Source organism: Somniosus microcephalus, chromosome 14 (assembly GCF_052327205.1).
Source record: "Somniosus microcephalus isolate GS21.2 chromosome 14, FLI_Smic_1.0, whole genome shotgun sequence".
NCBI lineage: Eukaryota > Metazoa > Chordata > Chondrichthyes > Squaliformes > Somniosidae > Somniosus > Somniosus microcephalus.
Genome location: NC_141000.1, coordinates 300,738 through 316,915, shown reverse-complemented (window position 1 = coordinate 316,915; position 16,178 = coordinate 300,738). Strand labels below are relative to the sequence as shown.

At 44.9% G+C, this 16,178-nt stretch overlaps 1 protein-coding gene across 1 annotated transcript in view; it reads left to right on the top strand.

The window, feature by feature from the left end:
- Positions 1-16,178, top strand: part of vwa8 (von Willebrand factor A domain containing 8) — a 458,807-nt gene that overhangs the window by 239,074 nt on the left and 203,555 nt on the right. Inside the window, exon 21 of the mRNA XM_086006090.1 lies at positions 5,422-5,493. Within this exon, the coding sequence (XP_085862216.1) occupies positions 5,422-5,493 (72 nt within the window). The remainder of the gene's footprint in view (positions 1-5,421; positions 5,494-16,178) is intronic.

The window sequence follows — 16,178 nt, the reverse complement described above, 5'->3', positions numbered from 1 at the left end:
AAAGTATCTCTGTTGTCTTCTCATGCAAAAAAGTTTATTTGGTTATGTTGTGCGTTTTCCAGCTGTCTTTTCTTGGCGTTCATTAAAGTTAGTAGTCTGTAAAATTTCTGTCTTTTTAAGAGTGTGACCCGCTGTTGTCATATCTCTGGTACCAGGGTGTTGTTTGTCTCAATGAAGGTTTGCCTGTCTTAACTTGTGTAATTCCAGCTACTGACAGTCACAACTTGTGTCTCCGCTACCTTCCTACCATATGTGCTTCAGTCCATGAGAAGACAATAACAAATTCTGCTCCCCTTTTCATTAGTTTGAGGAGTGTGAAGATTGTCTTCACTGCTAGAAAAGGCATGGCTGAAGGTTTCTCCTTGAGGATAGGAAAGCTTCACCAGATCACACACCTGCAAAAATTATACTCATAGGAAAATAGGAACAGGAGTAAGCCATTCAGCCCCTCGAGACTGTTCTGCCATTCAAAGGGGTGGGGGGCAACGTTCCCTGTAAACCGTGTGGCCGCACAGCTCTCTGCCGGACCTGCGCAGCCCGGGCCCGGCTTTCTCAGTGTAAAGGTTTGCACGTGCAGGAAATTGTGAATAGGCCGCGCTGCCCCTTAAAGAGGTCGCGCACCCAAAGAAAATAAAAGAAAACATTGGTGGGGGAGTTTGTCCCGGAAATCAGGAGAGCATTGTAACAGACCCTGGGATTGGATTGGCTCAGGACGTCTGATCATTTCAAGCTATACTTCATTTTGGTGGAGGAAGGGCAGTGAATTCTTCTTCAAATCAGACAACTACCTCTCGATTTTTGCCCTTGTGACTGTCATGGGAAGGGAAGGTCACGCTTGACCAAGCTTATTGAATTCTTTGAAGAAGTAACAGATGGGGAAGATAAGGGAATTACTGTTGGTAAATTTTGCCCATAAGGGGGAATTCTTAATAGCTGGAGCACTTGGAATGTTTCCGTTACAAGCAGGAAATGTGTGGATAAATTCACACGTTACTGGAAATTTGATTTGCCTGACCTGTTTTTTTTTTTACCTATTTTTATTTTCTTGGCATTGAACAGATTTTGTCAAGAAAAGCACTTGGTCAGGTGCTGACAAACAGTAGGAATGCTCTGAGTTATTTAGCCTTATTAACGCTACCCTAGCTTCTCTGGCAAATAACCTCTTTGTTTATGAGACAACTTGCTAATAGCATTAAATATGTGCGGTGCTGGCCTGGATTGCTCCTTAAATCACCAGCAGCTTCTTATCTCTTTCTCTCTCTCTCTCTCTCTCGTCAAGTGGTTTCTAAATCTTTTTTCTGTTAGCGATCTATTTCTTTTCCATTTCACAAGATACTTGTAGATGTGGAACGCCATTTGGCCCATCTCGATACATCCATCCGGAACAAACCTACACTTCCCTCACTGCAGCATCTAATTGTTTATGAAATGCTCCCAGGATTTTCACCTCCACCACTCTAGCCAGATGTCCATTCCCAAGTGTTAATCACTCTACGTGAAGAAGAGTGAGAGAATGGAGAATAGCACATGCATCTACCCACGCTGCCCTTGGCGAATGGTCTTGTGTCTCCACAGGCAGCAGATATCAAATCAGATATCAGTCCTAACGTTACCTTTTCCGCGTTTAAACCTGTGTCCTATACTATTCCCATCTTTTAACATAATTTACCTTTTCCATGCCATTTGTACCTTCTGTACCTTTGCAAGATTACCTCTCCTTTCCAGGAACCCAAGTCTCTCCAGTCGTTGCTCATAACTCAGGCCCCTGACATGAACAATCAGCCTTGTGACGCCAGAGCTTCAATGTCTCCCTTGTTTTTGTGTGTGGTGTCTGCCAGGTAGAACATTCTCCACAATAGCAATAAACCTGTGAGTCTGTGAAGATCTATTCAGCAGTGCAAGAGGTGAATGGTGCAGGTTTTACAAATCTGTCTATCTCAAGATAATACAGCTGCAAAGATTATGGTTGGTGCCAGTTGGCCGCCATATTGAAATTTGGAAAGATAACTTTTTCTTTCTCAGGTTTTGTCTTCTCTCCAGCAGAAAGCATGATGAAAGCAACAGAGCTTAAAAATTAATTCTCCATTAATAATGCAAGGCCTCTTGGGGGGGGGGGGGGGAAACTCTTCTCATTTTTGACATTGTCTGTACCATTATACTGAAGAATAAAATGCAACTGCTTGAAATCTGAAATAAAAACACAAACAGCAGATCAGTCAGCATCTGTAAGGAGAAAAGACCAGTTATAGCTTTCTGGCTGTGTATCCTTCAGGCGGATTGAGTCGTGACACTTGCTTTTGTTACCTCTAGACTCGACTATTCCAACGTACTCCTGGTCGGTCTCCAACCTTGCATCCTCCGTGAACTTGAGCTCATCCAAAACTCTGCTGCCCGGATCCTAACTTGCACCTAGTCCTGTTCACCCATCACCGCTGTGCTCGCTGACCTACATTGAGTCCTGGTCCGATAATGCCTCGATTTTAAAACTCTCAGAATTGTTTTCAAATCCCTCCATAGTCTCGCTCCTCCCAATCTCTGTAACGTCCTCCAGCCCTACACCCTCCGAGATCTCTGTGCCATTGTCCCCCCCTAAGGTTTGCGGGCATGTGGCCGTGTATCGATCGGGAGGCCCCACACAGGCCGCTCACAAGCTGTTGCCGCTGGAAGGTACCGCGCATGCGCAGCCGCGCAAACAATTTAAAGGGACCGCACATGAAAAAAAATTAGAGGGGACATTGATCTGCTCTCCTCCAATTCTGGCCTCTTGCATATCCCTGATTTTCATCGCTTCACCAATGGCAGCTGTGCCTTTAGCTGCCTTGGCCCCAAGCTCTGGAATTACTTCACCAAAACTCTCCGCCTCTCTCTCCTCCTTTAAGATGCTCTTTAAAATCTACCTCTTTGACCAAGCTTTTGGTCACCCGTCCTAATATCTCCTTCTGTGGCTCAGTGTCAAATTTTGTTTGATAACCACTCCTGTGAAGTTGCTTGGGACATTTTACTACGTTAAAGGCGCTATATAAATACAAGTTGTTGATGAAAGGAACACACTAAAACGTTACTTTCTGAACTGTGAAATTCTATCATTCAGTGATTCTAGATGTATGTGTTCTGCTATTGCAGACTTTGGTCATTCCTTGGGAAGCAGGGATCTCTCAACTTTTAAGGAGGCGGAGCCGGTTTGACTTTGTGCTTTGTTACTGACTGTAACCTTTAGTTCGGATGAAATAATGTAAATCATGAACCAGATGGGAAAGCAGAGCTTGTGTGTGATGACCAAATATCTGTCAAACAGGATGAAATGGGCAAGAAAGTTAAAGAATAGCCTTATAAATGATGTTGGTGATATCAGACAAATTCCTAATGCATTTCTCTATCCATTATCTCAGTGATGTTAATCGATTTCAAATAACTGGGCCAACATCTCTGTTAAAACAGCGGATAATACAATATTGTATGGCTGTGTTAATAAAGCATACGGATGATAAGAACGTAGGAACAGGAGCAGGCCATTTAGCCCCTTGAGCCTGTTCCGCCATTCAATGAGATTATGGCCGATCTGTGACCTAACTTCATATACCCGCCTTTGGCCCATATCCCTTAATACCTTTGGGATAACAAAAACCTATCAATCTCAGATTTAAAATTAACAGTTGATCTAGCATCAATTGCCGTTTGTGGAAGAGAGTTCCAAACTTCTACCGCCCTTTGTGTGTAGAAGTGTTTCCTAATTTCACTCCTGAAAGGTCTGGCTCTAATTTTTAGACTCTGCCCCTCGTCCTAGACTCCCCAACCAGCGGAAATAGTTTCTCTCTATCTACCCTATCTGTTTCCCTTAATATCTTAAAAACTTCAATCAAATCACCCCTTAAGGTGCCGACTGTCATTGTAGGCCTATAAATCATTTAGCACTGCTAACATCATTGCATTAGTACCAAAATGAAGTGTTCTTAGAAAAATGCCTAAAAGTGTTGGGTAACAGTATGATGACGTAATTTTGCACTGTGAAGCTATTTAGTGAATCACAGCTTCGTAAGCTGCTAATTGGCCTTTGGTCTTGACTCTTTTGCTTTAACACTCATAAATATATTGAGACTGGTTAACGGTAAAATTAAATGACTGCTGTGTCATGAGGTCAATACTTGTGACTCGTTTCATCTTTCAGCCTTGGCTTTTCTTGAGTCACTTCAGTTTGATGTGATAGTAACGTAAAATAAATTGCTGTCAAAATATGAAGAAAGAATAGCTGAACTCACTACACGCTAATAAATCTGCGTTAATTTGGAAGAAACGAGGCTGGGAACTAATCAGAGGACTGTCATGGTTTCAGATCCCGTGCAGCGATAATTGCAATTCAGACCATTTTTATTACATAGGTTACTGCACCAGGGACAGTGTGCTGTTGGGTTTAAGTACCGTGTATGTAATTGACACAAGATTGGTCAAACAATTATCTGACACATAACGTAGAAATTTCATTTCATAAATAACAGAAGCATATGTTCATGCAATATGTTAATTTCCATTAATATTTGTGTGGTATTGTAAGGGGGATGGGGTAAAGCGCTTGTCTTAGTCCTTCTGTACCTATTCATGAATGGTTGGAATTGTGAAAATTGGAATGATATATATTCCAGTCACAATTTAAACTGGAGAGGACGTGTCCCAATTGTGCTCTAAATGTGTTCCTGTTAATTTAGTAAAGCAATACCGTGTCAAATTAAAAGGAGGTTGTTTGACCGTTGATTGGTGGTAAGGATTGTTGGGAGTTATGAGGCTGCTATTCAGTCAAGGAATCTGGTGATACTTGAGTGGTTTATAGACCACAGCAGAAACTGAGAATGAATTACAGCCTTTAACTGCCTCACCATCTCTTTTTGTTATGTTGGTTGAGGGACAAGTATTGGCCAGGACATCAGGGATAACTCCCCTGCTCTTCTTCACAATAGTGCCATGCGATCTTTTACGTCGACCTGAGAGAGCAGACGGGGCCTCTGTTTAACGTCTCACCTGAAAGATGGCACCTCCGACAGTGTAGCACTCCCTCAGCACTGCACTGGAGTGTCAGCCTAGCTTTATGTGCTAAAGTCTCTGGAGTGGGACTTGAACCCACAACCTTCTGACTCAGAGGCGAGTGTGCTACCCACTGAGCCACAGCTGACCCTGGAGTAGGAACAGGAGTCGGCCATTCAGCTCTTCGAGCCTGTTCCTCCACTCAGTTAGAACATGGCTGATCTGTATCTTAACTCCATCTACCATCCTTGGATCCGTAGCCCTTAATACTCTTAACAGTGCATTGTCCAATTTGCCTTGATTGATGCGACAGGAGAAGCTATGGTAGTTCTATACATCCCTCTGTTATTTGCAACCTTATTTATTTTTAAATAAAATATTCACTGAAGATGTCTATTCTCTCTTTAGCACATGGAGGTGATGGAGGATATGCTCAAGGACTTTCTGCTTGGAGAACATCTTCTTCTGGTTGGGAATCAGGTGAGCCCTTATTATTGAACGAGTGAATTTCTAGTTAATTGCATTCCCTCCCCCTCCGTCCCCAAAATGCAAAATGTGACCTTTTGAATAGTAGACAAGCTACAGTTTCAAATTAACAGATAACTCTAGCTTCAAACGATGTTAACTGCCTCTCCATAAAAGGTATAGTTGGGGATCATAGAATGTTGCAGTGCAGAAACAGGCCATTCGGCCCCTTGGTTCTATGCTGGTGTTTGTCTCCATGAGCCATCTTGTCGACTCCCACTCGCCTGCTCAATCCCCATACCCTTTAATATTGCTCTTCTTCAAACAAATATCTAATTCCATTTTAAAAGAAATTATGGACTCTGCATCAACACCAGCTTGTGACAGAGGATCTCACATTCCCTGGTGTAAGAAACCTTATAACCTCCCCTTTAATTCTTTGTGACTATCTCATTACACAGTCGGAGAAGGCTTCTGTTTATTTTAAGAATGCATGTGACCCCGAGCTATCTGTATAATTAGAGGTGCGTGCCTATCTTGTTCAAAGACCATTACAGCATACTGACTGGGTCAAATCTCAAGCAACCAACACTCGTGTATCATGACAGCCCAGATATAAAGTAGCAAAACCCACATGTGCAGGAGTCTGTTCCCTTATCCAATCAGAGACTACAATTACCAAGAGCCGCCTTGCATTGCTGTAACTTGTAAAAGATGTCAGGGACTTGGTGAGTACTGCGCAAGTCAGTATTATTACTTATTTTTCTAAATATTGCTTTCATCCTCCTTTATTGAATGAAAAATGGGTTCTTCCCCGGATTAGCAAATCCAGCTAATTTCACACCAAACTTGTGTGTCAAGAACTGGCAGACCTGAATCACTTCTTTACACACTTTAAACACACCAAACACACTTACCTTTGCACTCATGCACCCATCACTCACCTGAACACCGACATCGCGACCCCTCCAAGTCCTTCAACCCGACGGCCCGCCTGCTCTAACCTGGCGTGGTTTGGAGCCGTCGGAAATCCCACACGACACCCTTCAAAATAGGGATTAGGCTAAAAACTGCCTGTTAACAGGTAGTTAACAGGCAGTTAATTGGCACTAATCCCGTCCCGCCTCGGGTCGGCGTGTCCCAGTGTGGGGCGGGTACCCGCCTCCTTTGAGACTTACGTGGAGGCGGGTTTTGGGCGGGATGGTGTCGGGACCCCCGAATTCGGGATTTTTGCCCCCCGCACGCCTAAAAGCCCGCCTCACGGCACACTGAAAATCTGGCCCAACGTTTCAGGTTGGAACCCTTCTTCAGAACTGAGAAAAAAAAGCAAGAAATGAAACAGATTTAAAGGCAATTTGGGGGCTGGGAAATGGGGGAGGGGATGAAAGAAGAGACATTAAGAGATATTCAAGGCGAGACGAGATGGTAATAGGACAGGTAAAGAAACAAACAATGGCTCTAGATGAAGTGTGAAATGTGCTGGCAGAGTGAGCGACAGCTGCCATGTGGGAGAGAGAAAAAATAGGAAAAGGCACAAACCAAAAGTGTGGATAAAACATATGAAAATATAATAGGGGCCAAGGTTATGATCTGAAATTGTTGAAACATAGAAGATAGGAGCAGGAGTAGGCCATTCGGCCCCTCGAGCCTGCTCCGCCATTCAATGAGATCATGGCTGATCATCCAAATTCAGTACCCTGTCCCTGCCTTCTCCCCATATCCCTTGATCCCTTTAGCCTTAAGAAATATATCCAACTCCTTCTTGAATAAATTTAATGAATTGGCCTCTACTGCCGCCTTTGGCAGAGAATTCCACAGGTTCACCACTCTCTGGGTGAAGAAATTCCTCCTCATCTCTGTCCTAAATGGCTTACCCCTTACCCTTAGACTGTGACCCCTGGTTCTGGACTCCCCGACCATCGGGATCATCCTTCCAGCATCTAGTCTGTCTAGTCCTGTTAGAATTTTATAAGTTTCGATGAGATCCCCTCTCATTCTTCTAAACTCCAGCGAGTACAAGCCCAATGTCATTCCTGCCATCCCAGGTATCAGTCTGGTGAATCTTCGCTGCGCTCCTTCCATGGCAAGAACATCCTTCCTCAGATAAGGCGACCAAAACTGCACACAATACTCAAGATGTGGCCTCACCAAGGCCCTGTACAACTGCAGCAAGACATCCTTGTTCCTGTACTCAAACCCTCTCGCTACGAAGGCCAACATACCATTTGCCTTCTTAACCGCCTGCTGCACCTGCATGCTTACTTTCAGCGACTGGTGCACAAGGACGCCCAGGTCTCGTTGCACTTCCCCTTCTCCCAATCTAGTGCCATTTAGATAATATTCTGCGTTCCTGTTTTTGACACCAAAGTGGATAACCTCGCATTTATCCACGTTATATTGCATCTGCCATGCTTCTGCCCAATCACCCAACCTGTCCAAATCATACTGGAGTTTCTCGGCATCCTCCTCACAGCACACACGCCCACCCAGCTTTGTGTCGTAAGCAAACTTGGAGATATTACATCTAGTTCCCTCGTCCAGATCATTAATATATATTGTGAATAGCTGGGGTCCAAGGACTGATCCCTGCGGTACCCCACTAGTCACTGCCTGCCACTCGGAAAAGACCCGTTTATTCCAACTCTTTGCTTTCTGTCTGCCAACCAGTTCTCTATCCAAGTCAATACCTTGCCCCCAATCCCATGTGCCTTAATTTTACACGCTAATCTCTTATGCGGGACCTTATCGAAAGCCTTTTGAAAATCCAAATACACCACATCCACTGGTTCTCCCTTATCTATTTTACCAGTTACATCCTCAAAAAATTCCAGTAGATTAGTCAAGCACGATTTACCTTTTGTAAAGCCATGTTGACTTTGTCCGATCCGGTCACTTTTTTCCAAGTGCTCTGCTATTACATCCTTTATAATGGACTCTAGCATTTTCCCCACTACTGATGTCAGGCTTACCGGTCTGTAATTCCCCGTTTTCTCTCTACCACCCTTTTTGAACAGTGGGGTAACATTAGCTACCCGCCAATCCATGGGTACTGTTCCAGAGTCTATCGAATTTTGGAAGATGACCAGCAATGCATCTACTATTTCTAGGGCCACTTCCTTAAGTACCCTAGGATGTAGATTATCAGGCCCTGGGGATTTATCGGCCCTCAATCCCATCAATTTCCCTAGCACCATTTCCCTACAAATACTGATTTCTATCAGTTCTTCCCTTTCATTAGACCCTATGTTCCCCGACATCTCTGGGAGGTTATTTGTGTCCTCCTTTGTGAAGACAGAACCAAAATATATATTTAATTGGTCTGCCATTTCTTTGTTCCCCATTATAAATTCCCCTGATTCTGACTGCAGGGGACCTACGCTTGACTTCACCAATCTTTTTCTCTTCACATATCTATAAAAGCTTTTACAGTCAGTTTTTATGTTCCCTGCAAGCTTACTCTCATACTCTTATTTTCCCCCTCTTAATTAATCCCTTTGTCCTCCTTTGTTGGATCCTAAACTGCTCCCAATCCTCAGGTTTACTGCTTTTTCTGGCCAATTTATATGTCGTCTCCTTGGATCTTATGCTATCCCTAATTTCCCTTGTTAGCCACGGTTGAGTCACCTTTTTTGTTTTATTTTTATGCCAAACTGGGATGAACAAATTCTGTAGTTCATCCATGCGATCTTTGAATGTTTGGCATTGCCCATCCACCGTCAACCCTTTGAGTGACATTCCCCAATCAATCCTACCCAACTCGCACCTCATACCATCGTAATCTCCTTTATTTAAATTCAGGACGCTAGTCTCTGAGTCAACTATTTCACTCTCCATCTTAATGAAGAATTCTATCATATTATGATTGCTCCGACCCAAGGGGCCTCGCACAACAAGATTGCTAATTACTCCTTTCTCATTACATCATACCCAGTCTGATCTCTGGTTGGTTCCTCGACATATTGGTCCAGGAAACCATCCCGTATACGCTCCAGGAATTCCTCCTCCACAGTATTGTTACTAATTTGGTTAGCCCAATCTATATGTAGATTGAAGTCACCCATGATAACTGCTGTGCCCTTATTGCACGCTTCTCTAATTCCCATTTAATGCCATCACTGACCTCCGCATTACTGTTTGGAGGTCTATATACCACTCCCACTAACGTTTTCTACCCCTTGGTATTCTTCAGTTCTACCCATACAGATTCCACATCATCAATGCTAATATCCTTCCTTTCAATTGTGTTAATCCCCTCTTTAACCAGCAATGCTACCCCACCTCCTTTTCCTTTCTGCCTATCTTTCCTGAATATTGAATACCCCTGGATATTGAGTTCCCAGCCTTGGCCACCCTGGAGCCATGTTTCCGTAATCCCAATCATATCATATTCGTTTACCTCTATTTGCGCAGCTAATTCATCCACCTTATTACGAATGCTCCTCGCATTAAGACACAAAGCCTTCAGGCTTGTTTTTTTAACGCTCTTAGATCTTTTAGAATTATTATTTACTGTGGCCATGTTTGATTTAAACCCTTGATTTCTCTGCCTGTCACTTTTGTTTTTCTCCTTCCTGTCTTTTGCTTTTATCCTTGTTTTCCTTTCCTCTGTTTCCCCGCTCAGGTTCCCAACTCCCTTCCATTTTAGTTTAAACCCTCCCCCAGAGCACTAGCAAACACTCCCCCTAGTACATCGGTCCCGGCCCTGCCCAGGTGCAAACCGTCCGGTTTGAGCTGGTCCCACCTCCCCCAGAACCGGTTCCAATGTCCCAGGAATTTGAATCCCTCCCCCTGGCACCATTCCTCTAGCCACGTATTCATCTGAAATATCCTTCTATTTCTACTCTGACTAGCACGTGGCACTGGTAGCAATTGAACTCGATATTGAGTCTGGAAGGCTGTAAAGTGCCTAATCGAAAGATGAGGTGCTGTTCCTCGAGCTTACGCTGAGCTTCCGTGGAACAATGCAAGAGGCCGCAGACGGTGAGGTCTGCGTGTGAATGGAATGGTCAATTGAAATGACAGGCGACCGGAAGCTCGGGGTCACCGTTACAGACTGAATGGAGGTGTTCCGCAAAGCGGTCACCCAATCTGCGTTTGGTCTCCCCAGTGTAGAGGAGTCCGCATCGTGAGCAGTGAATACAGTATATTAAATTGCAAGAAGTACAAGTAAATCGCTGTTTCACCTGGAAGGGGTGTTTGGAGCCCTGGACAGTGGGAAGGGGGGAGGTATATGTGCAGGTGTTGCATCTCCTGCGCTTGCACGGGAAGGTGCCGGGCGAAGGGGAAGGGGTGCTGGGCGTGATAGAGGAGTGGACTAGGGTGTCTCGGAGGGAGCGGTCCCTATGGAATGCTGAAAGGGGAGGGGAGGGGAAGATGCGTTTGGTGGTGGGATCACGTTGGAGGTGACGGAAATGGCGGAGGGTGATCCGTTGAATGTGGAGGCTGGTGGGGTGAAAGGTAAGGACAAGGGAAACCCTATCGTGGTTCCGGGATGGAGGGGCAGGGGTGAGGGCAGAAGTGCGGTAGATAGAACGACCCCGGTCGAGGGCCGTGTCAACCATGGTAGAGGGGAATCCACGGTTGAGGGAAAAGGAAGACATGTCGGAAGCACTGATGTGGAAGGTGGCATCGTCGGAGCAGATGCGGCGGAGACGGAGAAACTGGGAGAATGGAATAGAGTCCTTACAGGAGGCGGGGTGGGAGGAAGTGTAGCCCAGGTAGCTGTGGGAGTCAGTGGGCTTGTAGTGAATGTTGGTCAATAGCCTATCCCCAGAGATGGAGACGGAGAAGTCGAGGAAGGGAAGAGTCGGAGATGGACCATGTGAAGGTGAGGGAAGGGTGGAAAGTGGAGGCAAAGTGAATGAAATTGTCTAGTTCAGGGCGAGAGCAGGAAACGGCACCGATACAGTCATCAATGTACTGGAAAAAGAGGTGTGGGAGGGGACCCGAGTAGGACTGGAACAAAGAGTGTTCCACATATCCCACAAAAAGGCAGGTATAGCTAGGACCCATGCGGGTACTCATAGCAACACCTTTGATTTGGAGGAAATGAGTGGAGTCAAAGGAGAAGTTGTTCAATGTGAGAACAAGTTCAGCCAGGCGGAGGAGGGTAGTGGTGGATGGGGACTGGTTGGGCCTCTGTTCAAGGAGGAAGCAGAGCGCCCTCAGGCCACCCTGGTGGGGGATGGAGGTGTAGAGGGATTGGACGTCCATGGTGAAAAGGAGGCGGTTGAGGCCAGGAAACTGTTAAAGTGGCGGAGGGCGTCGGAAGAGTCGCGGATGTAGGTGGGAAGAGACTGGACAAGGGGAGAAAAGATAGAGTCGAGATAGGAAGAGATAAGTTCCGTGGGGCAAGAACAGGCTGAAACGATGGGTCTACCAGGGCAGTCCTGTTTGTGGTTCTTGGGAAGGAGGTAGAAGCGGGCTGTGCGGGGTTGGGGAACTATGAGGTTGGTGGCCGTGGGGGGAAGATTTCCAGAGGAGATGAGGTCAGCGACAGTCTTGGAAACGGTGGTTTGATGTTCGGTAGTGGGGTCATGGTCCAGGTGGAGGTAGGAGGAGGTGTCGGAGAGTTGGCGTTCAGCTTCCGCTAGGTAGAGGTCGGTTCGCCAAACAACAACAACACCACCCTTGTCAGCAGGTTTAATGACAATGTCGGGGTTGGATCTGAGAGAATGGAGTGCTGCAAGTTCAGAGGGAGGTAGGTTGGAGTGAGTGAGGGGAGCAGAGAAATGGAGACGGCCGATGTCATGGTGGCAGTTAGCAATGAAAAGATCTAGAGAGGGTAAGAGGCCAGAGGGAGGGGTCCAGGTAGCATGAGAATTCTGCAAGCGGGAGAAAGGGTCAGCTGTGCGGGGGGAAGACTCCTGGCCAAAGAAGTGGGCACAGAGACGAAGGCGGTGGAAAAAGAGCTCAGCATCGTGCCTAGCTCGAAATTCATTGAGGTGGGGGTGTAAGGGGATGAAGCTCAGGCCTTTGCTGAGGACTGATCGTTCGGGGTCAGAGAGGGGAAGGTCAGAGGGGATAGTGAAAACGCGGCAGGGGGTGAGATTGGGAGAAGGGGGGTGGTCAGAGGAAAGTGAAGGGGAAGAAGGTTCCGGAGGGGTGTTGGTGTTCAAGAGTTGCTGAAGCTTGCGATCCTTGACGTCGGAAAGGAAGAAAAAAAGTTTTTTGTTGAAGCGTCGGATGAGTTGAAGGATGAAATGGAACTGTGGAGCCGGACAGCTTTGAGATAGAGTGCATCGGTGCTGCTGAAGAGAGAGGTCGAGAGTGTTCATGTGGCGCTGCCTGGCGTTGAGCGTGGATCTCCTCTATCGCCCCCAGCACCCCTTCCCCTTCGCCCGGCACCTTCCCGTGCAAGCGCAGGAGATGCAACACCTGCCCATATACCTCCCCCCTTCCCACTGTCCAGGGCCCCAAACACCCCTTCCAGGTGAAACAGCGATTTACTTGTACTTCTTGCAATCTAGTATACTGTATTCGCTGCTCACGATATGGTCTACATTGGGGAGACCAAACGCAGATTGGGTGACCGCTTTGCGGAACACCTCCGTTCAGTCCGTAAGGGTGACCCCGAGCTTCCGGTCGCCTGTCGTTTCAATTCACCGCTCCATTCCCACTCAGACCTCACCGTCCTTGGCCTCTTGCATTCTTCCACAGAAGCTCAGCGTAAGCTCGAGGAACAGCACCTCATCTTCCGATTAGGCACTTTACAGCCTTCTGGACTCAATATCGAGTTCAACAATTTCAGATCATAACCTTGGCCCCTATTATATTTTCATATTTTTTATCCACACTGTTGGTTTGTGACTTTTCCTTTTTTCTCTCTCTCCCACACGGCAGCTGTCTCTCACTCTGCCAGCGCATTTCACACTTCATCCAGAGCCATTGTTTGTTTCTTTACCTGTCCTATTACCATCTCGTCTCACCTTGAATATCTCTTAATGTCTCTTCTTTCATCCCCTCCCCCATTTCCCAGCCCCCAAACTGCCTTTTAATCTGTTTCATTTCCTGCCTTTTTTTCTCAGTTCTGACGAAGGGTTTCAACCTGAACCGTTGACTCTGTTTCTCTCTCCATGGATGTTGCCTGGCCTGCTGAGTTTTTCCAGCGTCTTCTGTTGTTATTTTAGATTAAAGCTCTCTCTGATTTTAATAAGTTATGGAGGTCCTAAGGTTGAATGTTAATGGCAGAGTCCTGCTGGAGCTTCTCTTTTCAATTAAAGAATCTGTTCTTCTCGACACTGCTGTTGTGCTAAGTTGAGACGCTATTCCAAAATCTGTGTCTGAGGTGATGTGGCCACTTGAAAGCAGGCATTGCAGAATGACAATTGCGGGAGCGGGGACAGGAATACTGGCTGATTTTTCCCCCCCCCTTTCCTCAGCCCAGACACATTGAGGCCAGCTCAAGTTCCCCATTGCTGAGAGCCAACACAATCAGGTTAGAAATTGAAAGTCAAGAAAGAAAGACTTTCATTTATAGAGCATCTTTCGCAACCTTAGGACGTCCCAAAGCGCTTTACAGCCAATGAAGTACTTATGAAATGTAGTCACTGTTGTAATGTAGGAAATGCAGCAGCCAGTTTGCGCATAGCAAGATCCCACAAACAGCAATGAGCTAAATGACCAGATAATCTGCTCTAGTTATGTTAGTTAAGGGATAAATATTGGCCAGGACAGCAGGAGAACTCCCTTGATTTCCTATGAATAGTGCCTTGGAATCTTTTACATCCACCTGTTTTGGATTGCCTTGTGTGATAAAATTATCTGTATTTAATCAGATTTCTTTTTAAACACTTCTAAAAGATGCAAATAAATCCAGAATATTTTGCACTTCCTATTTTCTTTGTGGTCGTACTGAGCCATATGTATCAAGTTGGATCGCTGTTCTGTCCTTCCTTAGCCGATCTCGGACAAAGCCCAGTGGATGGTTCTCTCCACCTCCCCTCCCACCCACTTCCCACGGTTGAATATTTTATAATGTTCACTGCATTTTTCACGAATAAGGAATAGCACCTTAGGGCTGGAGGCCGCTTGCCTCTGTAAACTATAAACCAGAATACGTCACCGCCCTCAGGGAACGAGTGGAGAAAAGAGAGAATATAAATTTACTATATTGCATCCTTAATCTATGAATAATTCATAATAATTCAGCTCTCAAATGAACCTTTACCTACCTGCAGTGGAAATGATTGGGCATTGTTGAGTACTCTGTGGTGTGTTGTCCTGGTTATGACCCCTAAGCTGTCGCCCTCCCACGCTCTGTACTCTGAATCTTGTGCTGTAAAGTAAGAATTTACATTTTCTGCCGAGTGTAAATGGAAAATGAGCATATGATAACTCAGAGTGCAGTCATCAATGATGTGGGCGGATTTGGAAGTTTGCGTAATTCAGCAATCAATATTATGAGCACAGTAAGCCACAAGCAGCTCACATCCGCAACCTGCTTTTTATTTTAGCACACTCACTTCTCAAGAATCAACTTTGACTCCCATCCCTAATTGTCCTGATATTTAATTTGTCATTCAGTTTGTGATTCACTGGCTGATATAGAAGTTATAATTATAGAATTATTGAATATACAGCACAGGAGACTATTGGGCTAACCAGGCTTATGCTGATACTAAATAACAACAGAAAATGCTGGAAAAACTCAGCAGGCCAGGCAACATCCACCGATGCTGCTTGGCCTGCTGAGTTTTTCCAGCATTTTCTGTTGTTATTTTGGATTTCCAGCATCCGCAGTATTTTGCTATTATGCTGATACTAGATCTTCAACTGGAGTTTTTTTACTCAAATCCCATTTCCCTTCCCTACATATCCTTTTATATTTAAAAAAAAATTATGTTCCAGTCTCTGCCACTGTTCACTGTAATTATTTTGGGGGGGGTGTGCGGCCCCTTTAACGCTTTGAGACGTCCTGAGGTTGTGAAAGGTGCTATCTAAATGCAAGTCTTTCTTTCTTCCTAACTTTCAGTCCTGGTGCCTTTATGAGTACCCATTCCCTGGCGCGAATATCCTTCCTGTAAAGGGAGGCCCAGTACGGCACTTGTTCAGAAATGATTGCAAATGCCAAAGCTCTGCATTTATCTTTGGTCGGGTCATTGCAGTGATTAATGAAAAGGCATTCACTGGTTTTGCTCTTTCCAGATTTGTGGTGCACTAAGCATTAAAAATCAAAGCACTAGGCATAATTTGCTTGAGAAAATCCATTCATTTTTAACGATTAAAGAATAATTATAAATTGTAGATCTGGCTGTGATTCAGGAGAATTTCTTCAAAGCTATTTTCTGCTTCATTATCTCGTTTTTTTAAATAACATTTGCATATATTTACACATCAGTGAGTTTCAATGCAAGCTATTTGTGACTTGCAATTAGTTTAAACTGGTGCTAGACAAAAGGCATGAAGTCTCACTGCACTAATCAAATGAAAACACCTATTGCATCAATTGTAATTGTTTCATTTAAAAAATAATATTTTCATGGAAACAGCATCCGCCGTTAAGGTTAATTTGCATGTTCACCTCACTTATATTAGAAAAGCACAAATTGATAATGAACTGTGTGCTTGTGAGATTACTGGGTAAATTTGAAATAGTTCAATAGTGTAATGAAGAAAGCTTTCTAGTTAAATAATATTTTAAACAAATCAGATGACAGTGTACTTGAGTGAAGAATATCACTGTAGTGCAGCCCCTTCAT